This window comes from Astyanax mexicanus, chromosome 15 (assembly GCF_023375975.1).
Source record: "Astyanax mexicanus isolate ESR-SI-001 chromosome 15, AstMex3_surface, whole genome shotgun sequence".
NCBI classification, from domain to species: Eukaryota; Metazoa; Chordata; class Actinopteri; order Characiformes; family Acestrorhamphidae; genus Astyanax; species Astyanax mexicanus.
In genome coordinates, this window is record NC_064422.1 from 28,755,845 (window position 1) to 28,780,067 (window position 24,223).

The window sequence follows — 24,223 nt, forward strand, 5'->3', positions numbered from 1 at the left end:
TTTCGCTGCGTCGAAAGTCTCCTCCCCGCAACCGCTACATTCAGCGATCCGAACCCAGTCTCTGTTGGACCGCTCTTTAACTTGATCTCACGAACCTGCCAGTACCTCGTTGGGTACCGAGAGATAGTTTGGATCGGCCCCGTCACGGATTGAGTACGATTTGGCGCGGATGGCGACTCCTTCTGCGAGAATTTAGTAAAAGAAAAGTGCTCGGAAATTTCAGGTAGGTGGGAACTTAAGATGGCGGCGGCGGTGAGAGGAGGGGGGAGCCGGGGGAAGTGTAAGGGGAGGGGGCATTTAGAGGCAGTGGGGGGACTTTGACATGGCGGGACAAGTTGAGTCTTTTAGGTGTTAAGTTGGAAAACGCACCTTTCTGCAGGAACACAACTCATTTTAAAGGCCTTTAGACTGGCTGGCTGCGTTCAGGCCAACAGATAAACATTTCGATCAGCTGATGCTCCCTCTGTTTCTCTCTTAAGACCAGAGCTAGCTGGGTTTAATACCTCACTTTACCAAAAAATCTTCCATCCAGGAGTTAAACTATACAGTAATTAGGTTAACTCGTAGCTACTGTGTTCTTTCATAGTCGATTAACGTTAACCGTCTATATTAGCCAAATTAGCTACAGGTTTTCTATGCTGTAAAATCTAGTTAAAGGTAAATATCCTCCAGTGTGTCGAATGTAAAGCTTGAGAGTGTGCTTAGTTAACTAGCTAGCTAATTAGTTAGTTAGCCAACCTTAGTTTAGTTTAACCCAGCATTTTATTTAAAAGCTGGATGATTTATCTAGTTAGCTAAGCTAGTTCATACTTGACCTCATACATTCATACTTAAGTCACTTCAGTGAGACATTAGCTAGCATTAGGTTAGTTAACTATCAACACTCCCTAAATAAGTTCTCACCTGCTTACCTAGGTTAACTAAATTAAGTTAACTTGTATTTAACGTACAGAACGTTTGAAACATTACAGAATGCATGTCATCTTTCGTTCTGATTTTTTCCTTAGTTTTTAACTAGTTTTATAATTTCAATAGATAAGAGTAAATTCAAGCTGTTCAAATGTTTACGTTAGCTAGCCTACCGAACACATTAATGCACTTAGTCACTGCATTGAAAAACTATTGAAATACATTATATAAAAATATATGTATCATAAAATAAAAATATAAGCAAGATTTAAATGAAAAAATATATATAAATAAAAGGATGGGGGAGGTCGACTACGTTGAAAAAAAATAAATAAACACATGACCAGCTATTTACTATTTTCTTTTCTTTAGAATTATTTAAAACAGGCTTAGCTAAAAAAAAGTAAAGTAAATAAAGTAATGAATGTTTGAAGTTTAAATTTTAAAAGTTTAAAAAGACAAATTCTGTTTTCATTGGACAGTTCTCATCTGCATTTGTTGTTATTTTAGTAAGTAGTAGAAAGACAAAACATGCTGCACACAATACATACACCATATTAAATACTAAGTTCTTCAAGTTACAGAACATAACTTACAACTACGACAACAGAATTGATAGTGAAAGAAAACAGACTAATAAAAAAGTTAAGTAGTGCTTTCATAACTTTCATAATAGGTTAGCTAGTTAAATAACTAACGTTATATCAAATGTGTTGTTTTGGGGGTTATTTAAACTAGCTAGCTATCAGTTTAAAGGAATTAAAGAGTAAACAGAGCAGTTCATGTTAAACTTATAAAGAGTAAAATATTTAGTAAAGAGAATAAAATTGTTAATTAACCTACGTGTTCTTTATCTTTGTCCATACTGGAGATAGCCTGTAATAGCTGTGTTGCGAACTAGCTAGCTCAAACACACACACACACACACACACACATATGACCACGCTTATTGACGTCACCCGGTTTCCCCCACTCGCTAGCCAACATTATTAGCTAGGTGGCTAGGCTAGCTAGCGGCGTGTGAGAAAATTCGGGATTTTGGCTACGTTTAATTAAGTTAACAGAGGAAAAACTACCAGAACAGTCCACACCACGGGCCTGGACGAGTTGTTAGGTTATATAACTTATAGCTATGCTCGAGAGTGAGCTCGCTAATGTTAAACCGAGTCAGCGCATTAGCCCGCCAGTTAACTGTTAGCTAACTACCCAGCTTCAAGTTCTCACTGTATTGCCTCACGAAGCACTGAACACTGAAATACCACAGACTGTAGCTTGGTAGTCGGGGCTGAATGCTGACAGGCGGCCTTCTAACGTGCACAGCAACTGACCCTGGCGTCTGTGGCGCGCTAAATGAGAGGGTAAAGGCCCGGGTTTGCTGTAGTCAGCCTCTGCAGCCGCCGCGGCAGCACAGTACAGCCTGCCGCCGCTCACTGAACTTGCAGCCGTGGTGTCGACCGTCAACAGCAGCAGAGGAAATCAGAGCGGCTCAGTCCCGCACTCTCGATATGCCTGCTTGAATGTGAGAACCGGTTAAAATATAGCTAGATAGCTAGCTGTCTTTTGGCAAACTAACCTACTAACTTACACTGCTAGCCAATTACCTAGGTAATTAGGCCAAACAATTAGCTAAACAGGCTAGCTTAGTTTATATAGCTAACTAGCTAACCCATCTGTCCACAGTAAGAGCTGAGCTCTACTATAACTTAACCATTTAACAGGCCAGTATACACACGTAAATCATACAAATCAAACATTTCATGTCCTCCAAACCTTTATTTTTGTTACAGTTGTCTCGTTTTTATGTTTATTTTCAAACCTGCAGAATTTGGGTTTGATCCCTGTTCCTGATCTGAAATTATTAAGTGGAGTAGAGAGTGAACAGGCAGCTTCTCCATGTAACCTGTAGGAGTCTTAAAATCCCTCAAAGTATTCAGAATGTGAATAACCTATTTTACTGCAGAGAAAAGGGGATTTGTGTCGTCTGCACTTCTGGTTCATATATAGGCCATTGCCGGTTAACTAGCACTAGTCAGCTGGCTACATAATGAGAGAACCTTTAAAGAACTAGCTACTGCTGTTATATGTATGATAATGCATCATTACATGTGTAATTACATGTAGTGGCTAATGTAGATATGTGTCAACAAGTAGTTAAGGAATTCTATCCTTAAACTGCAATAAAATGAGCATGTTGTATGTACTCTGGTTATCCTGTATCCAGTCTTCATGATCACCATCAAATACATATGTAGTAACCTTTTTAAAAAGTTAAGACCTGTATAAGCAGCATGATTCACATGGATTTATTGTTTGTGTACTAGCTTCAGAGTCTGTGCATAAATAACTTGGATTAACACTTTTGGAATTGTTTGTTTTTTAGATGCAGTGGTATCCCTGATCTCAGCATCCTGGAAGTGGAAAGTACAGAAGAGCCTGGTCCTACACCACATACAGGTAATCAGCTGCTATACTCCCATATAAGCTAGTTGTTGTGGTTAGCATTTAGCATTTGAGCTGTTGCAGTGCCAGTTGTTGTTGTTGACTAATGACTGCTGGTTTATGTGCTTAAAATAGTATGCATTTCACATTGAAAAAGTGTTTTACTTATTACAAATGTGAAATATGATACACAATGTGCCATGCTGTGACATGCTATGGTTGAAGTAGATGCAGTCTTACAGATGGCAAGTTAAATTAGTCAAGCTTTATTATTTGATGTTGCACTCAAGCAAAAAACTGGCAAAGAAAGGCGTATGTTTGAGAATCAACATATTATGCCACAGTATAAAAATAAGTCTGCTAATAGTATATATTTAAGCATAAACTTCATATTGTCTCTTATGGTTGTCAGTAAGCTGTACATTTCATATATTAACATTCAATTGTTTTAAGCACACTTTATCACTAACCTCCTGTCCACTTTTTTAGGTGCAGTGTGTAGCAGAGGCAGTCTAAAAGAAGAAAGATTAGGAGAGGAGGTGGTGCAGCAACGCACCCCTCCGGCTGTGGCTCTGCTGGGTGGCATCCCTGCGGCTGCGCAGAATGTGGCCGGGCCACCCCAGCATGCCCTGCAGCCGGTCGCAGCTGCCCCTCTACCACCACCACTGGTTGGCCCTGCAATTGAGCTGGAGCAGCAGAAAGGAGACGCAAAGGCTGCAAGTAAAGAGCAGAGCACCACAGTGGTTTGGAAAAGCTGCAACACCAAGGAGTCTGAGGAAAAAACAGCCTTGGATTTCAATACTGAGACTGTCCAAAGACAACTGGGGTCAGCTGCTATTGGAGACTCTCAGGATCTCTCCCACAGACTTTCAGTTTGTGAGACAGACCATATTAGAAAGGAGCAGGATTTACATTACGGGTGTAACACTGAAAAAGCAAGTCTTGCACACAGGGAGAGAGACATGGCTGAGGGCGCTGACATGGGCCACTGCCAGAACCAGACTTCTAACACAGAATTTACTGGAGATGTCGCTGTTGAGATGGAAATGGAACCCCTGGCTTCAGAGAAAGCGTGTCTGGAATTCAAGTCAAACACTGATCCAGAGGCGCTTCCTGAAGCACTGCACACAGCCGGAGAGATTACCCATCTCTCCCCTTCTCTGTACGACTCTTCAGTCTGCTCTGAAGCAACGGACAGAGACCAGAAGCAACCTGGATATTTGGAGCAGTCCCAAAATGCACCTCTTAAAGCAACAATCACAGCCACATCCTCTGAGCCTACTAACACCAAGAATACCATGCAGGACCACACAAAAGAGAACAGCATTGGTTCAGGTACAAAACCAGGAGAGAAAGTGGGGCCAGACTACAGTGAGTTCCACTCAAACTCAGCAGGTTTGCCTGCAAAGCAAGAGGAGCCTCTGTCTAAAAGGTCTGCTCCCAGAGACAATGGAAATGGCACTCCAAATGACACTGATGAGGGTGACGGATACCTCCCTAAATGCCTCCAACCACCTCCCCTTGCTGCAGTGGAGGCTGATTTGGCCTCTGTTGCACAAAGAACTGTCCCTAATGTTACCTTCTCTCACAATACACCTGTTCCCGTTAAGGAGCCTTTGAATGCACAGGCTATGAAAGAGACCCAGCTGAGCCCTGACTATGTGAATTGCAGTGGAACCCCTATACCTGTTTTACAGGAAAACATGACTGGTGAAAGTGGGGAGCAGGGGAGTAAGAATCAAGGATCTGTAGATGGAGACCTGTTTGGCAGTGTGGCTGTTACAGACATACTTTATGATATTTCTGTTGAAGTACCAAAGGTGCCGGGGGATGGAACGTGCCCTCATAATGTAGAGTCCCCCAAAGTGACTGAAGGGTCCCAAGCAGTGCTCTGTGGCTCTGCAGATTTGATTGTTAAACAGAATGACTGTGCCAACAGCATACAAGTGACTGTGTACCCAGATCGCCAACCTGACGAAAGTAGTCTCTTGCAGAAGTGTACAACTTCAGAAGGACTAGACTCGGATCAGCCATGTCTTTCCCAAACCAGCAGTGACTGTTTGATCCAACACGGACAAGACTCCATTCCAACAGATCATAAACTCTCACAGATAATATGTGTTAATGATGGCTTTTCGATCCCAGGTAACCTAAATGTGGATGACAAGCAGACTGAGGATTCAGAGGAGCTCTCTGGATTAAGTGCTGTTGAAGTGAAAAATTTCATTGACGTAGGTATTCTGATGCAGCCAGGTATGGAGGACACATGGTTGGTAGTAAGCGAGTCTTCACCTCTGATAGATGGGCAGTGTGAGAGCACTGAGGATGCTGAGATGATTGATGTTAGCACGGAGGCTGTAATGCATTGTCCTGAATCTCAGTCATCTGTTACTGTCTATGAGTGCACGATGCCCTGTTTTCCCTCAGATTCTATTCATGAAGATGTTAAGCTACTGTTAACAGACAAAGTAGATGGAGACCATGCAGATAAACATTCTTTTGAACCTTTAACAGAAACCTTGTCGAGGGAGCTTGATGCTCTGTCCTCTTATCCAGAAAGTGTTTTGGCTTCACAAATTGTCTCATCCTGTACATCAACTGTAACCCCTATGGAAAAATTAAGTGATGTGTCCACCCCTCAAAGCTGCATGCAAAATGTGTTTCCAAAGCCCACTGTCTGCTCCAGTGTTGCGAGCACCTTAACTTTGTCAGACCTTAGCTTAATCAACACAACTTCCTCTGTGCAAGAGGAAAATGTGGAATTAACAGAAAACAAACCAGACGTGTCTCATATTTCACTTTCATCTGGTGTTATTGATCCAAAGCTGCTCATTTTAAAGAGAGGTGAGACTCCTCTTCTCAAACATCCTCCGTCTATGTTAGCTAAGATTTCCAGAAACCAGGACTCGGCTGTCCAGTCTAGCACCCCCAATGATGGTTTAGACACAGTTTCTGTAGAGTGCCTTTTTGAAAATGACTCTGCTGTGGACCCTATGTATGAAGACACAGCAGGTCCATCTGAAAAGGAAGCTCTGGCTTCTTCCAGCTTTTCTTCCACAAGCATTGCCCCTAATGTTAGTTGTCTATCTACAAAAGATGACTCTGAAAAGAAGACTGCTGAAAATGAATCTCAGTGCTCCCCAGGGCTTGAAACTCAGACTCCCCAACATGAGCCTCTCTCAAAGGATGCTTCGTCTGCCCCAGCACAAACTAGTGCATGGAGCAGTGTGTGCAGTGCCATCTCTGAGCGGAACCAGTCTAAACAATCTTCTGCCAACCAACCATGCCAGGATTCCATGTCACTGGGTGGTGAGTTGGAAGTGGAAGAACAGCACTCACCAGTTCAACATTTGGCAGAAACAAAAGATGCTGAGAACACCACACAGGGGCAACTTGATGCTACTATAGAGGAGAGCAGTGATGGAGATGCAGACAGTTCTATGGAAGCTCAGACAGATGATAGCATCCATGTTTCCTCTTCAGCACAGAATAAGGTAAGGGCAACATTTTTGACTGTCTTGTCATTGATCACCTTTAGGTTCTTTGTTCATGCTTTATAAGTCATAAAATAAAGCATGTTTAGCTCTTTCTTACTTTGCTTTTATCTGTTTGTTTTAGAATGCTAGGTTAATTAGTGTTAGAATGGCAGATGAAACATTTAAAGGATAATCTCAACATCTGTAAGTTCAAAGAGAAGTGCATTTATTAACAATCTGTTAAACAGCCGAGATTTAGAATATCTATTTGTGCTCATGTGCACTATTCATAGCTGTGTGAATGCAGGCATCCGATTCTGGTGCACTAGTTGGCTGCATGCTGAGCCATGTGTGTTTTGCAGCGTGGACAGAGCAGGACAGACAGACAGACCTTTTTATTGAAGGTAAGAGGTGTCAGAATCTTCTCCAGGCATCTCTTGTTCTGAGACTGTTGGTCTGACTTACAATCCAACACTTCCTTTGCTAATTCTAACCTGACTGGAGCCTAGTATAAAGTGCACAGACGTTTTGTTCCACTCACACTTGCATGTTCTGATTTATATAAAGTACAGACATTTTTAAATGTTCTTTTCACTGAGAAGGCCACGTGTTTGTCTAGGCCCACGTTGGCTGATTTGCAAATCTTTGCTCTCTTTTTTTGCTGCTCTAAATCTCTTTCTTTATTATGAATGAATTGGTATAAATGTATAGCATTTTGATTTACTTATGTATTTTCCTGCTCTCTTTCAGGTTCGTCAGTGGATCGCTGGCAGGGCCACTGCGGGTTCTACACCCTGCACCTCTCGTACACCATCACCACCTCCTGCTTCCTCATCAGGTGACTGGAACCAACTTCAATCAGACAGAGCTGCACCTCTGTGTGGTTCTCATGGCAAACAAACATCATCCCAAGCCTCTGGTGGAGCCTCTCAGTCAGATCAAATGCTCTCCCAGCGACCTCGCTCAGACAAGCACGCTGACATGGCAGAGCTGGCAAAGCATGTGAGTATGTGGTAGTGTGAGCCTATTTTTCCCCTGGGTTGCCTTGTATAAAGGATTAAATGTATTTTGTTATTGTGTGAATGGCCTTCACACACATACTGATATTGCTGAAAACGCCAGTATAAAAAAAGAGCTATATAATAATTCACTGAGTGTTGTGTTTTATTCGTTTTTTAGATATATTCACATGATCTAGAAGATCCAGGACATTTCTTTACGATTCTCACATTAAGATTCTTACATCAGTTTTGAACATACCAGTTTTAAATGATAAGGTGTACAGCAATTTTCTAAATGCACAATGATATGCTGGTTATTTTGTAAAACTGGCACTGCATGTTAGTCAATATATAGATACACAAAGCAGTCCCAGTTACACACCCACTACGCTATAACGTTCTCTAAGTAAAAGGCCTATAACTAATGTTTATTAAGTAATTGTAGTGATTAATAAGCATCTTTAGAGACAAAGCTTTCCTTAAACATTTGGTTTAAACCACACTAAGTTTATTTATGTATACTGTGTTTCTAACAGGAAGCAGATATTGAACATCGGACACTTGCCCTGAAACGGGAAGGATTCTGGTCCCTAAAACGGTTGTCTCGTGTGACCGAGCCTGTCCGACCCAAAGTGCATTGGGACTACCTCTGTGAGGAGATGCAGTGGCTTTCTGCTGACTTTGCACAGGAGAGGCGTTGGAAAAGAGGTGTAGCTAGAAAAGTATGTTTCTTGTTTTTATTTATTTATTTTATTTTTATTTTTTTTATATTACAAAATGAGTAAATGTGTACGACAAAATTAGGATATTTTGCACTAAATAAATTGGCTTGCGGTTACAGGTGGTGCGGATGGTAATGCGACACCATGAGGAGCTAAGACAGAAAGAGGAAAGAGCAAAGCGTGAAGAGCAGGCCAAACTGAGAAGAGTTGCTGCATCCATTGCTAAGGAGGTCCGCACTTTCTGGAGCAGTGTTGAGAAGGTGATGCATCAGTTGCGCCTGTTGTGTAATAACTTCAGTTTCTAATATTAACAAATGGTTGATGAAAGTCTTATTTGCATTTTCCATTGTCTGCAATGTGTATAATACGTATTAGTACAGGTCTGTTTATAGTTTATATTATGAAGTACACATATATTATATAAAATATGTAATGTGCTCATATGTTTAAAAATATTTATATCCTTCACACAGGTGGTGCAGTATAAACAGCAGTCTCGCTTGGAGGAGAAGCGTAAGAAGGCACTTGATCTCCAGTTGGACTTCATTGTTGGACAAACGGAGCGCTACTCTGACCTGCTTAGTCAATCCCTTCATGCCACTCCTACGGCCAGCACCAGTGTTCCGCTCCGTAACTCACAGATAAATGCTACAGATGAGGATGGTGAGAAAGTTGATCTGCGTGAATTTGTTGGTTCTAGTGACTGATAGAATGTCATGTAATATATTTCCTTAATCTTATTTCTCCTCTATACCTTTGCAGATAGAGACTTTGAGCCTCCATGTGAGGAGGAAGATGATGAAGAGACAATTGAGGTGGAGGAGCAACAAGAAGGAAATGATGCAGAGACTCAGAGAAGAGAAATTGAGTTACTGAGGCAGGAAGGCACACTTCCCCTGGACCAGCTGCTCAGCACCTTCACTCTCCCGCAGGTACAACAAGGATTGTTTACATAAGTCAGCACACTATTTTCTCTCTTTTGGCTTTGTGGTGTTTCAAAACTAAATGCATATTTGTCTCACAGGGATCACCATCAGAAGAGGTCTCGGAAAATTCTTCCTTAGCAGTTGAAGATGAGGACAAAGAGTTCTCAGCCAATGAGGAAGATGGTGAGTTGATGGCCAATATCACATTGATTCATTGATTTAAATAATAAACAAGATCAGTGTCTCAGAGAAAAATTTACCTTTTGAAGAAACACGTTGAATATTTGTACCGATTTTGTTTTCTGTACCTTCAAAGCGGAAGATGTGGAGGACACCATCGAAGCCCAGGAGAAAGTTGAAGGAGATGGAGATCATGAAGAGGAACTTGATGACTTGGCCAGAGAGGGTAACTACAGATGCATGTCCATATTCAGAAACATAAATAATATTTTTACATTTTTATTTATTTATTTTATTTATTTATTTATAACTTTGTCTTTGTTGTACCTTTGATCTTCAGGAGAGATGAGTATGGAGGAACTGCTGGAGAAGTATAGGGGAGCATATGCCTCTGACTTTGAAGAACCCTCAGCGTCGCCAGAGTCCTCAGATGAATCTGAGGGCACTGAGGAAGAAGAAGAGGAAGAAACTGAAGGGGATGATAGTGGGGATGAGAGTGGCACCTCCTCAGGTAGTTCTAGTGTTGTGGTGCACCAAGATTGACTTATTTCTAAATAACAGTGAAATTTTCATCATTAATAGCTCTGTAAATGTTATTGAAATACATATGATGGTTCTTTGAAATGCATCATATTTTTTAAGAAAATCTGTCACATTACAGAATTTTTTAATTTGTTTTTTATTCGATATTTATGATCAACTTTCAGATTCAGCTGCAGCTGAAGATAGTGATGAAGAGGAGGATGCTAAAGCACAGGAGAGTGATAAAGATGAGGAAGAGGATGATGGAGGAGAGGGAATGGAGATTTTACTGAGGGAAGGAGATCACAGCCCCACAATTTCTGCAGCTCCACGCCCTAAGAAGGAGATCAGTCATATTGCTGCTACTGCTGAGAGCCTTCAACCTAAAGGGTATACCCTGGCCACAACAAAGGTAAGGCTGTGTTCTTGGGTTTAGTGTGTTTTTGTTGTTTTCCCTTCGTCCATCGTTTTCCATATATAAATATATATATTTGTTTGTTTCTTTCTCTCATTCCAGGTGAAAACTCCTATTCCGTTCTTACTTCATGGAAACTTGCGTGAGTACCAGCACATCGGACTGGATTGGTTGGTCACCATGTATGAAAAGAAACTTAATGGTATACTGGCAGATGAAATGGGACTTGGTAAAACTATTCAGACCATTGCTTTGTTGGCCCATCTGGCATGTGAAAAGGGTAAGATATCTATGTACAATTCTGTTGCATAGAAAATTGTTTTCTGACACAAGTAGACTGGTGACATTTTACACAATACTGTCTGTTTCTCCTAGGTAACTGGGGGCCTCATCTAATCATAGTGCCCACCAGTGTGATGCTGAACTGGGAGATGGAATTGAAGCGCTGGTGTCCTGGCTTCAAAATCCTTACTTACTATGGAAGCCAGAAGGAGCGTAAACTGAAGAGACAGGTAGACATAAACTTTTAATCATCCAAACAATTAACAAAATGTTATTATTAGTTACATGTGTATAGGTATTATTAAAGTATTTTTTGCCTCTTTTTTTATATAGGGCTGGACCAAACCCAATGCTTTCCATGTGTGCATTACTTCATATAAGCTAGTTTTGCAAGATCATCAGGCCTTTAGACGCAAGTCTTGGAGGTACTTGATTCTGGACGAAGCCCAGAACATCAAAAACTTCAAGTCCCAGCGCTGGCAGAGTCTCCTAAACTTCAACAGGTGCTTTATTATTTATTAAAAATGTTTTCATGTGTGCTTTTCAAACTGTTTTTTATTTTTGCAGTATACATTTGTTTATGTTTTGTTTGGTTTAATTGTCTCTAATAAGTATTGGAATATAGTGCTGTGGTATTTTGTAGGTATGTTAATAAAACCTGTTCTACCTCTGCTCTTCTTTTTGCTGCTGTTCTGAATGCAGTCACCGACGTCTGCTGCTCACTGGCACACCCCTGCAGAACAGTCTGATGGAGCTGTGGTCACTCATGCACTTCCTCATGCCACATGTCTTCCAGTCCCATCGTGAGTTCAAAGAGTGGTTCTCTAACCCGCTGACTGGAATGATAGAAGGCAGTCAGGAGTATAACGAGGGTCTTGTCAAAAGACTGCACAAGGTGGGAACTTTTAATGACAGCAGAAGTGTGTTTGTGTAAAGGTACTTGTAACTAAATTTCTCATTGCTTACACTGACCAATTCAATGGTTTCCTTGTTTTAGGTGTTGAGGCCATTCCTGCTGCGCCGTATCAAAGTGGATGTGGAGAAACAAATGCCGAAGAAGTATGAGCATGTTGTGCGTTGCCGCCTCTCTAAAAGACAGCGCTTCCTCTATGACGACTTCATGGCACAGGCCTCGTGAGTGTCTATTGTAAAATTGTTCTTATTAGTAGAGGCAACACATTGTACAATATTATAGTTTTTAATAAATTTGTGTTGCGAGATTGTTTTGGTGTGAATTGCTTGTTTTGTTTTGTTTTATTCACTAGTACAAGGGAGACTCTGGCCAGTGGCCACTTCATGTCTGTGATCAACATCTTGATGCAGCTGCGTAAAGTGTGTAACCACCCTAACCTGTTTGACCCACGACCCATCCATTCCCCCTTCATCACTGAGCCCATTATCTTCTCCACTGCCTCTCTTGTCACGAACGCCTTAGAGATTTCCCCTTTTCAGGTGAGCTTGTTAAATCAAACTCTGTACAATCCCTAATTGAATTGAGTGTGTTAAATCTGTGGACAATAGTGCATACTTACTGATTGTAGGTTAGCATATTTTAATATTTTTTGATATGATAATGTGGCTTTACCTAATTCTTTCCATCTTTCTTACAGCGTTGTGATCTCTCAATGTTTGACCTGGTTGGTCTTGAGAGACGAGTGACACGACACCAAGCAGACGTTTACCTTCCTCGCCGAAAAGTGACTCACCAGCTGATTCAGGAGATAATTGAGTCGCCTGAACCTCCACCTAGACCCAAACCTGTTCGCATGAAAGTGAACAGGTAGACGATTCAAAGCTGATTGTTGATTAAGCCCTAATTCCTTGGGTTTATGTATAATTATGAATAGAATCATCAAGTGGTCAAGTTATTGTTTACTAATGTTATATTTCAATGTATAAAGAATGTTCCAGCCACTTCCCAAGTCTGAAGGGCGTTCATCAGCAGCCACCACAAACAACCCAAGGCCTATGTGTCCTGTTTCTCCTGCTGTCCAACCTCCAAGGCCCCCTCTTATAACAGAAGTCACTCCTACTCAGCCTCCTGTACAGCCAGCACCACAAGGTGAGCCTGGTGTGCGGAGCAGTTTTTTGTTTATTCTTTGCACATGAGAAAATCTAAACATCAAAAAACACAGAGTTCTGTATCTTTTTTTTAACCTTTCATTTTTATTTCAGTTTGTCCTGTCACTGTAGTTAGTGCTCCACGAGCTCCAGTGGGTCCAAGCACTTCTTCCACTGGAGCTGCAGTCAGGCCCAGTGCTCCACACCCAGTCATGGCTGTTCGGCCCCCAGCACCTCCCAGCACTCAAATGGTACCTGCCTCCCCGCAGGCCTCTACCAATGTCATGACACAGAGGGTTCTTCTAAGCCCTGATATGCAGGCTAGATTACCATGTAAGTACACCCCCTGTCATTTAGTAATTTATTTTTATTTTTTTCTTGTCAAAATATAATTTTGTGGGTGCCAGGTGGGCTGGTAAGAGTATTTCTGTAGCTCCAAATCACCTGTGAGTTGACTGTTTAATGGCTCGGTAGGTTTAAACATCCATTTATTTTCCATGAAATTCTGTAGACAGAAATAGCTTGCAGAGAGAATAGCCAGACTGAACAGAAAGCCTAAGCTAACTCAGATAACTACTATATACAGTTATGGTGAGCAGTATGGTGATCTCAGAATGCACAACATATCAAAACGTCTGGCAGATGTACTAAAGCAACAGAAGATCTTCGCAGGATCCTCTTCTGTCAGCCAAGAACAAGGAGTTTTGCTTCTTGAAACCACACCCGAACAGTTGTCAGTGTGGGCCAGGATTTTGAAAAGCTAAATCCATGCTATGAAGAATTTATGCTGTTTTGAGAGTGAATAGAAAGACTATACTAACTGTGTAGCATTTCCAATCAGTTGCTCTGTGAATGTATTAAACAACACACTACCTTTTTGTTTTTTACCTTTTTTTTAGCTGGAGAGGTGGTCAGCATTGCTCAGCTGGCTTCTCTAGCTGGTCGTCCAGTTTCATCCAGTCAGGGCAGTAAACCAGTCACGTTTCAGCTACAGGGCAACAAACTAACTCTCTCTGGTGCCCCGCTACACCAAGTGCCTGTACCCCAGCCTCGCCCCATTCAAGGTGAGTGTAGATTTTGTCATACCAAAACAGAATGCAGTTTGGGCCCATTTCCTGCATGAACAGCCATCGGTAGATTGATGTCCCTGCACGCCTGTAGTCTGTCTTAAGTGTTGGTGTAGTCTATGGCCTAACACTTTCTCCTGTGGTTGTGTGTCCTTTAGGAAATGTAATGCATCTGGTTTCCAGCGGTGGGCAGCACCACCTTATTAGTCAGCCAGCTCAGGTGGCAGTCCTCCATACAGTTAGTCAGACAGGTAGCAGCTCAGCCAATCCCAGCCCAGGCAACACAACCCAAGCCTGCTCTGGACTAGCTGTTCCCCTCACTGCTGCTCAAGGTATTGGTGCTGTCCTTGAGTTATCCTCAGTCTTTTTTCTGATGGCTACATAACTCTTGCATGGGTGCCAAGCTACCTGTTACTCAGCAGAGCATGCCTTTTAGTAGCCTGGTATTGGTTTGTTGAATGGAAGGTATAAAGAAAAGCACAGACTTACCTAAAAATATTTGTTTTATCTAAGAAAAGGACACGCATAAATAGAAATGATTTTATTTTTTTCTGCAATTACGTTCTCTTAATATAATTGGTAAGAAAAGTTGTTTTGTGTTTTTGTTCTGTCCATAGAGGAGTTGATTCTGTAGGCCTTTTGTTTTATGTCTTTGCTAAATGTAAGCTATATATGGTGTTTTTGTGGTGTTAAGTAGTTTAATTAGTTTTAGGCAGTAGATACAAATATTAGATTTTTTGTTTTAGTGCTTTCCAAAAATGCTTCAGCTTTTGCCTTGTATTTGAGCTGCTGAAAAAGTAAGCTCGTTACTGGGATTGATTTTAGCTCTGCTAAAGTAAAGTAGTATGGTGCCCAGTCCAAAATAATTTTCTACTTTACTTTTCTGTATATACATTCTGGGCAATAGTAATAGAATTAATGTTAACTTATGACGTTTTCATTCTCTTGTGCAGTACCGTCAACAATGGTAAGCGGACCAGGAATTGTTAAGATTGTTGTACGCCAGGCAGCAGGCAAAGACAGTGGGCAGGTTCCCACTCTGGCTGTGCCCCCCTCCCCTCGTGTTGCCCCTCCTCAGTCGGTCTTGCTGCACCCACACGGTACCCCAAGCCCTGTTCTCCGACCACCTACTCCTCAGCAACCTCCCCATCGGCCTCCTGTTTATGCTGCTCCGCCTCGCGCTCCTACCTCTGGCCCTAGCCAACCTCCACCTACCTGCCCTGTGCTCAAGGTGGTACAGGGATCAGCACCAAGTGCAGGGCTAGGTGAGCAGAAACGAATAAAGAACAATACTTATTTGTGCACAGATTATGTATAAATCATAGTCAGCATTTCATTCATTTGCTGTTTTAAGTAAACTCACTGTGCTTAATCTAAACCCTTACATGATACCCGTTTAATCCTTTTCTTCCTGTAGCTAAGGTGAATGCTTCATTAGGGCGGGAAGAGAGCAGTAGTGATGTATCCCAACAAATGGGCAATCCTAAACCTGCATCACAACAAACTCAGAGCAACACATTTGCACTTCAGCGTCCGAGAGTTCAGCCTCCACCTCCACCACGTTCCCCATTCTACTTGGTATGAATTCCAAATTTTTTTTTTTTTTTTTAGTTTGCAAATCAGAAAATCTCCAATTTAGCTGCATTTTTTTTGTTTTTGTCTTCTTTCTGTCTTTCTTGCACATGCTAATTTATTGTGGATTGTGTTTTATTTCTGACAGTCCTGGCTTGCAGAACGCCGTAAAGCCCAGAGAGACACTCGAATCTCTCAAATTATCCAAGTCAATGAAGTGCACTGCAATGCCAAGCCGGTGTATGGAAAAGAGGTTCTGGACTTCCTCACCTTCCTCCCAGGCCCAAGACCCACTCCAGCTCGCCCTGTAATCAACAGTTGGAGCCACTCTGGATACAGGTCTTGTCTTATGGCTCAGTCAAAGAGTGTTTGTGACCACATGGACCAGTGCAGAACTGTACAAGAATCCATTCATAACTCTGAAGAGAGGCTTCAGTTGCTTTCTGAAGTCATAGAGAGGTATGTCTACTGTTCATCTTTCAAACCCTCAATAATAAAAGAAAAATCTAAAGCAAAAAATTTGTATACACATTCTGACTAATGCTCCCCCCTGCAGGTTTACATTTGTCATTCCTCCAGTGGAGGCAAAGCCCATCACCATGCACTGCTGCCATCCTCCTCCCTCCCACAGCCACCAGCAGGCTCTTTTCTCCTCTATGCTGTCTGCCCATGTTTCGCCTCTATTGCACGTGCTGCACCGTGTCCAATGCAATATGAGGACCCACTTTCCTGACCTGAGACTTATCCAGTATGACTGTGGTAGGTGCTTAATCTACCTTAGCTTTTTATGATTGCTAGTGTTGTTTAATATGTTTTTTATGTAATACAAATTGCCAAAACATTTAGAAATATAAAAATACATTTTTCAGCTAGCTTATTTATTTTAAAAAAATGGTACGCTGTTGTTAAATGTAGACATTGTTTGTAATGTTTATAATTATCTAATGCACACTTTCTGTATGTGTAGGTAAATTGCAGACTCTTCACCTCCTGCTGCGAAAACTGAAGACTGGAGGTCATAGAGTGCTCATATTTACACAGATGACCCGCATGCTTGATGTGCTAGAACAGTTCCTCAACTACCATGGGCACATTTACTTACGACTGGATGGCAGCACACGAGTGGAACAGAGACAGGTGTGTAAAGTGCTCTTGTGCTCTGCATTTAGTATGTTCATTTTAAGAATTATATTTAATAAATATTTTGGTTTCTTTACCTCCTAAGGCCCTGATGGAGCGCTTTAATGCAGACCGCCGCATATTCTGTTTCATCCTATCCACCCGTAGTGGTGGTGTGGGGGTGAACCTTACAGGGGCTGATACAGTAGTATTCTACGATAGTGACTGGAACCCCACTATGGATGCCCAAGCTCAAGATCGCTGCCATCGTATTGGGCAAACTAGAGATGTTCACATCTACAGGTACTGGCTTTAATTCTAGTTTTAGTTTAATTTGTCTAAACAGATTAATTTATTTTTTGTCAGGCAAACTATGCACTTAAGGATCTCTTTAAAGTCTGCAGTGAATAATTTTGATTTCCAATTTTTGTTTAGGTTGATAAGTGAACGCACTGTGGAGGAAAATATCCTGAAAAAAGCTAATCAGAAGAGGATGTTGGGAGATATGGCTATTGAAGGGGGAAACTTCACCACTGCTTTTTTTAAACAGGTATGGTTCCATATTGTTGTCGTTGTTGGTGGTGGTGTTTCAAGCTAATTCATAACAAATTTGTTTACAAAAGCAGCTGCTAATTTGATAATGAATCATTTAGCTATGTAGTTTATCTCTAAGCAAACACTGCTTATTTTGTTACATTTTCATGGATGCAGTGTGTATGGGCCATGAACAACCCTGCACATTTGTCTCCATTTGTTTCTTTCTGTTTTCAGTTATGTATTGTAAACTGTAGGTATTGTCATTGTCAAGCCAAATGATCATTTTATAGAAAAAATGGGCAACTAGTTAATATAAAATGTCTCTTACAGCAAACTATCAGAGAGCTGTTTGATGTGACTGAGGGGGAGAAGAAGGAGACAGAATCTACTGTTCTTCCCTCAGATGATGAAGAGGCCGTCAATAAGCAGCAAACCAACATTTTAGAGCAGGTATGGTTTATTCTTTCTCAGTCTTATGCATTAATCTCCCAGACCAGACATATATGGCAACTTTATTGATTTGAGAATTTAAAAGTTATTTATTAGTCATTCTGTATTTACGTTTCTTTTTAGGCCTTATGTCGTGCTGAGGATGAAGAGGACATAGTAGCGGCTTCCCAAGCCAAAGCTGAACAGGTAGCTGAACTAGCAGAATTTAATGAAAATATTCCACTTGATGATGGTGAAAGCAGAGACCAGGAAGAGGAGGAACTTTCCAAAGCTGAACAGGAAATTGCAGCCTTAGTTGAACAGGTAATATTTTTCAATCAGTTGATGTTTCCTTGTATTTTATGTTGTCCAAAGTTATTCATGCTGTCCTTCCTCCCAACAGCTCACCCCTATTGAGCGATATGCTATGAATTTCCTGGAGGCCTCACTTGAAGATATTTGCAAAGAAGAACTCAAACAGGCAGAGGTAAATTGTTAATTGGAAACCAAAATGGTTTAAACTGTTAATCTAAAGCTAAATAATAGGTGGAAATGATTATTGGTGAAATTAATTACTGTGTTTTTTGTGGCAACAGGAGCAAGTTGAAGCTGCAAGGAAAGGACTAGATCAGGCAAAGGAGGAGGGCCTAAAACTGCATCAGTCATCTGATAATGATGAAGAGGACTCCATGCCTCCCACTCCTGAAGAGCACCTTACAACTCGCCGCACACGCAAACATAAGGAGAAAGGTGCCCCTTCTACACGTGTCAGTGGTAGGCTTAGAGGGACACCGGCTAATATGGATGATGTGTCCATAACACATCCATCACCAGACAAGGAGAGAGGGAAGAAAGTGGAGACCCTGGTCCCTGAACCTGGTGGGAGCCGCTCTTCTGGATCAAGCTCCAGCCTGAAGTCCCCCCAGCCCAGAGAAGTGCCTGAAAGAATAAGAAGTGGTCTACGGGGGAGAGGGGCAATCAAAGAGCTTGTGGCCTCTCCAGCACCAACGAAGGAAGAACCTGTGAAGCCACAAACTGATCAGGATGCCTCTGATTCAGAAGCTCAACATTCAACTCAAGATTTAGTGTTGAAGACCAAACCTGCTCCATCCCCACTTCAACAGCCCCTTTCTCCTTCAGAATCTGTGCCTTCAGATGCGGCCCCTCCATCATTAGAGAGAGGCTCCACTGGACACCTTTCTGTAGCGACACCAGTTCAAAAAGAAGAAGAGGAAGAGTCTGTTGCAGAGTCACAGTCTGGGACTCCTCAGCAGGATACAATCGAGAGAGAGAGGGGGGCATCTATATCGTCAGACTCCATCTGCTCCCCAGAACAGCTGCTGGAGCAGGATGGTCAGCACTCACTGACTTCACACCCTCGTTCTCCGCGCAAACGTCAAACTGCTGACGGAGAAGTCCTTAAAGGCCTTCCAGAGGATTCCCCATCTGCAAAGGTCCTTAGGAAGCTTCCTGGACGCCTGGTTACTGTTGTTGAAGAGAAAGAACCAAGACGGAGAAGGAGGGGAGCAAGCGGGAGTGGAGGAATACACACTGAAGGCTCATCAGAAGAGGTAGAGCAGGTGGAGTCAGTACAAGATACAACTTCTCACTCTCCTGATCAAGCAAGTCAGCTTTTCAAAGAAAAGCCCCTTCCTAAGTCACCATCCACATCTCCTCCCCCAATACAGCAAGGGCAGGAGCAGGTCTCCCCATCATCATCACTCTCAAGCCCAGGGAGAGGGTACCAGCCTTACTCCCCCACGCATTCACCAGACATGCCTGTCCTTCGCAACTTACCAGTGCGCCGGCGCCTGGAGACAGAGTCTCGTATGGCTGCTCAGTTAGGAGAGCAGTACGTGGGTAGAGGCAGAGGGATAGACCGGCGCACTCCCCTGTCACCAAAGAAACAGGAAAGCACTACAAGTCCAACTGTTGCTTCTGATCCCAATGCAACCAATCTTACGCCTGTGAAGCGCAAAAGAGGTCGACCTCGCAAGGCCGCACCTAAGCCACAAGAAACCACAGAACAAGAGAAATCAGTGGTACAGGGATCAAGGAGTGAGGAACAAAGTCCACCACACTCACCGAAACGAAAGAGGGGTCGCCCTCGCAAGAATTCAACTGTAAATATTGCACTCAGTGGTAAATCTGGTGATGCAGAAGAGCGTCCTACAACATTACATGAAAGCCCTTCCCAGGAAAGCCTTTCCGCTCTAAACATTAGTTCTCCTGTTTCTAGTGTTGAACCTGTAAATTTGCACTCTGTTCCTGAGTGTGCAGGAGGAAGCTCTGCATTATCTGACTCCACCCCACCACAAAAAACTGTATCTGAAACCTCTCAGTCCAATGTACTAATTTCTCCAGCTCAAACACTGGATGAATCCGAGATAAAGCTAACAGACACTGAATTGACACCTAATAATGAACACTCCACCCTGAAAACCACAATTCCACACTCTGACTCTTTAAACACTCTAAGCCAACCAGAAGTCATTCCTACAGCTAACATCAGTCAGACCAATATAACACCTTCACTACAGCCTGTTGCTACAACAAGTGACAGTTCTAGCTGTCAAAGCAGTCAAGTCACTATTTCTCCTTCACAACCGGCAGCTGTGACAAGCAATGATTCTACTCCCCAGCAGTTGTTAAAATCTAGTTTGAGTGGACCAGAAGTCTTAGCTATGTCTACTGAATTGGTGGCACAGGCTTCCCCTGACAATACAGTGACAGCCACAGACCCTGAACAAATGTCTCCTAGTCCCACTACAATCCTGCAGTCCTCACCCACGCCTTCACAGCCATCACACGAGCTCTCATCTGAACCAGCTGTGGCCAACAACTCTTCTCCGACATTACCAGCATCTGGCCTGACTGAGCCACCTGTTCCTCTATCTGATGTACCAGAAGTACCAGATTCACTGCATCCTATGCTTAATCCTAATACTCCTCCTGAAGCCCAGAATGAGCTTGAAAAATCAGGTTCCAGCCTAACTTCAGAGTCTGTACCATCCCCAGCATTACCCAACCAAATAACAACAGAACCTTCTCATCAGCCCCTACTGGCTTCCACTGAGGAAAAGCCTGAAAAATCAGGTTCCAGCCTAACTTCAGAGTCTGTACCATCCCCAGCATTACCCAACCAAATAACAACAGAACCTTTCCATCAGCCCTTACTGGCTTCCACTGAGGAAAAGCCTGAAAAATCAGGTTTCAGCCTAACTTCAGAGTCTGTACCATCCCCAGCATTACCCAACCAAATAACAACAGAACCTTCTCATCAGCCCCTACTGGCTTCCACTGAGGACAAGTCTGAAAAATTAGGGTCCAGCCTCACTTCAGAGTCTGTACCATCCCCAGCATTACCCAACCTAATAACAGAACCTCCTCATCAGCCCTTACAGGCTTCCATTGAGGAAACCACACACAATGCTCACTCACCTGCAAAGCAGTGTGAAACTAAAAATCTGCAGGCCTCAAATGCATCCGAGGTGGACGAAAAGATGGAAAGTACAGAGGATATGGAAGTAGGACCCTCTGAAAATTCTGAGCAAGTAGACAGTGATGGTTCCCAGGTTCTGGCTAAAAGGAGAAGATTGGATAATATGTCAGATGGTCAAATATCTGATTCAAGATTACCTGCACCTTCAATCTCAGAAGCAATGATGCAAACTGCCTCTGAGAGTGACGGGACTGATAAACCTGTAGAAGAGGAGCGTCAGGCAGAAGAGCAAGAAAACCGAACACCATGCAGGAAAAGAAGCATAAGAAGACAAAGCAGTCAAGAATCTGTCCGGTCCTCCTCTCCGTCCTCCATTTCTTCTTGTGGCACTCGGTCATCCCGTTCAAAAAGGGCAGGAGAGAGTAAGATACCTGTAAAGAGAAAACGAGAGACAGACTCTGAGAAAGACAGTACAGACAGAGGAACTGATAAGGAACCAATGACACCTGCCAGGAGGCAGTCTTCCAACTCCTCCCAGTCGTCCTCAGATTCTGAGGACTCCTCCAGCCCCAAAAGACGCTTTACTCGATCACAAAAAAGTTTGGAGAAGGAAACCAGGGGTGACAAAGGTGATAAGAGAAGAAAAAGGCGGTCAGATAAAAACAGTCTTAAGGCAAACGTAGAAGGGGAGTCCAGAGGAGCAACTCCTGTAAGGGTAACTCGTAAATCCACAGGGCTCCAGCCTGCTTCACAGAGTACTATAACCACACCTGAGCCTGAGGTATTAGGCAAACGATGCTCAGCTCTAAATGCTGCTGCTAAGCTCTTGGCTATGAGAGGAAGGGCCGCAGATACCCCAAGTCCAAAGAGTAAAGCAATTGGACAGCAGTCTCCTACTGAAAAAAGCAGCAAGTCTTTGGGCAACTCGGGACAGGACTCTCCAAAGACAAATTTAGTTAGTAAAACAGCTAGTGGCCAGCAAACCCCAACTCATTCATCAGATTCTTCACAGTCCACCACTAAAACAACTCCCTCTGTTGCCCGCTCTACACGGCAGCGTCCAGGCAACCTTGTACCTCCGTTGGAAACTGAAATTAAAAAGCCCAAAAGAGAGGAAAAGAAAAAAACTGACACCAAGGAAGAAGTTGAGGATGAGCGCAGAGAGACTAGGTCTTCAAGAGGCCACAGTGCCTGTAGTAGTATAAGCAGTGGAAGAGGTGCAGGCAGCAGCAGGAGCCGGAGCAGCAGCAACAGCAGTCAGTGCACTCGCAGCCTAAGCTCACGAAGTACTGGACCACCACGCTTACGTTCAAGAGCTCCTTCCTCTGGCAGTGACACGGAGAAAGAAAAAAGCAAGCAAAGAAAGACAGGAGAAAGTAGAGGTCGTGAAAGTAGGAGAGAAAGACGCTCACAGAAGCACGAGAGACCAGAGCTAAGTGCTGGATCTAGTGAGGGAACACCTGACAGAGTGCTGCGGAGTGTAGCTGCACTCGCAGCAGCTCAGGCACGTACTCCAGCTAGCAACACCCGCTCCTCCACCACCCAGCAACGCAAGACTTGATCAGAACAAGAATTGGACCGGAAAGCTGGTAGAAATAATGAACTGCAGTGACGAGAAAAGGTTTTACGGGTTTGGACAAATGGGGATCAATCGTATAACTTGCCATTCTTTAACACTGTTGGTGTGTTGCACTTTGTGACAAGCTGAACTCACTTCTAGTGCATTCTAACTATGTCAAGTTAAGCCATCTTTAGAGCGGAGAGGGAGCATAAATAAATACACAACAGAAATGGGACAAAAAGGGTACCCGTTAAAATGTGGCATTGCAGTCCCGGTGATGTTCTTATAGACAATACCTCACCATACCACCAAGGACTTTGGAAAGCTGGGCAAGGGGCAAAGTTATTAGTTCACACTATGTACTGTAATCATTTAAAGACTGGAATACTAAAAATATGTGTTAAAATGGGTCACTTAGGTTGTACCCTTTATACAGAGTTTACTTGTGCTGCAGAGGGGATTGCGAAAAATCATTTATGCTACATTCAAAAAATTGAGTGGGACTGTACAATTGTTATACCGTTTTTAAACAGTTGGGTTGTGACAAAAATGTTTGCCAGCTGTTGACTATTGTTTGTTTCAAGTCTGTTGATAAATTAAGAATATTCTGTGGTTTCTTCCAGGGTATGAAGAAGAGAGCAGGTCTGTAAATGTGAGTTTTGCTGCACTATGCTGGAGTTAGTCTTTACTCAGACCTCCTTGTCTTGTAATTTGTTCTGTCCATTACTTTTAAGTCCAGCCTGCATATTATTTCTCCATTTGCACATCTCACATAATGTCCCATTGTGATAGGTTTTTAATTCCTTTCAATCAAATGACTTCTCTACTGGTACCTCACAATGTGTATGTACAGCTCTTGAGCTTGTGATGAATCTTGAAGTCTGCTTGTTGTTTGCTTTTTGGCAATACAGATATGAGGCAACCTCATTTTTTTCACCTTTTCCAAAGTATTAGTCGATATGGTCTACTTCTCATTGTTTCTGGTTTTTTTTTGTCAGACAGTCTCAAACAGTGTGACAAAGTGAGAGTGCCTGTTGATCCACATGGAAGGGGGATCCTTGTATGCCTTGTTAAGGAAAGACGTTTGGGCTTCAAACATTTTTAATGTTCAAAGTGTAATAAAGATATTTCCATCCTAAACCACATGAGGTGTATTTTTCTTTTTTGTTGAAGTGCAACCAAATTGAAAACACCTTACGTGTAAATCGTTGTCACCCTTTTTTTGGTCCTTTTTATGGCAAGACTAAATGGAAATACTCCTGCAACAACCTTCTAATTTTTTTTTTCTTTTCAGCTGAACCTTGGCAGTAAGATGCTGTCTTTGTCTCATTTTGGGAGTAAAGACTTGTTTTGGGGGGTAGGGGTAAAACATGGTGTTGGTCTTTTTTTTATTTGGTTTGTCTCTTCTAATTTTGTTACATTCCTTATGTTCCCTTGTAATTCCACATTGTTTTACTTGAAAGATTGAAATGACAAAAGTCAGTTGAATAAAAAGACCAAAAATAATGTTGTTGTCATCTTTAATACATCTGCTGAAAAACAAAACCTTGTGATCAGTGATTT

At 42.5% G+C, this 24,223-nt stretch overlaps 1 protein-coding gene across 5 annotated transcripts; it reads left to right on the forward strand.

Annotated features, from left to right (window-relative positions):
- Window positions 1-24,166, forward strand: LOC103027989 (Snf2-related CREBBP activator protein). Of its 5 annotated transcripts, XM_049464325.1 has the most exons (36): window positions 88-223; window positions 3,290-3,363; window positions 3,838-6,842; window positions 7,187-7,228; window positions 7,575-7,826; window positions 8,362-8,547; window positions 8,667-8,807; window positions 9,021-9,210; window positions 9,310-9,479; window positions 9,572-9,656; window positions 9,790-9,879; window positions 9,994-10,164; window positions 10,361-10,587; window positions 10,693-10,870; window positions 10,966-11,102; window positions 11,206-11,375; window positions 11,575-11,767; window positions 11,870-12,006; window positions 12,138-12,324; window positions 12,483-12,652; window positions 12,774-12,934; window positions 13,048-13,266; window positions 13,833-13,997; window positions 14,159-14,332; window positions 14,954-15,265; window positions 15,418-15,578; window positions 15,721-16,031; window positions 16,129-16,331; window positions 16,540-16,709; window positions 16,798-16,994; window positions 17,127-17,241; window positions 17,559-17,678; window positions 17,802-17,981; window positions 18,061-18,144; window positions 18,254-20,816; window positions 20,931-24,166. In XM_049464325.1, the coding sequence occupies exons 3-36, from the start codon at window positions 4,311-4,313 to the stop codon at window positions 22,658-22,660; spliced, it is 12,123 nt and encodes a 4,040-aa protein (XP_049320282.1). In that variant the 5' UTR covers window positions 88-223; window positions 3,290-3,363; window positions 3,838-4,310; the 3' UTR covers window positions 22,661-24,166. The 5 variants fall into 5 exon arrangements, with proteins under 5 accessions (XP_022524624.2, XP_049320282.1, XP_022524628.2 ...); XM_022668903.2 differs by having other exon boundaries at window positions 1-223; window positions 18,254-24,166; XM_022668905.2 differs by lacking the exon at window positions 88-223 and adding an exon at window positions 2,334-2,428 and having other exon boundaries at window positions 18,254-24,166.
- Window positions 24,167-24,223: the final 57 nt, after the last annotated feature.

Bases quoted from the DNA above. Each gene is read 5' to 3' on its own strand.
- LOC103027989 (XM_022668903.2), top strand. From the start codon at position 4,311: ATGGCTGAGGGCGCTGACATGGGCCACTGCCAGAACCAGACTTCTAAC. The intron at 11,103-11,205 runs GTAGACATAAAC...TTTTTTATATAG, and splicing joins AGCGTAAACTGAAGAGACAG to GGCTGGACCAAACCCAATGC. The intron at 12,653-12,773 runs GTAGACGATTCA...CAATGTATAAAG, and splicing joins GTTCGCATGAAAGTGAACAG to AATGTTCCAGCCACTTCCCA.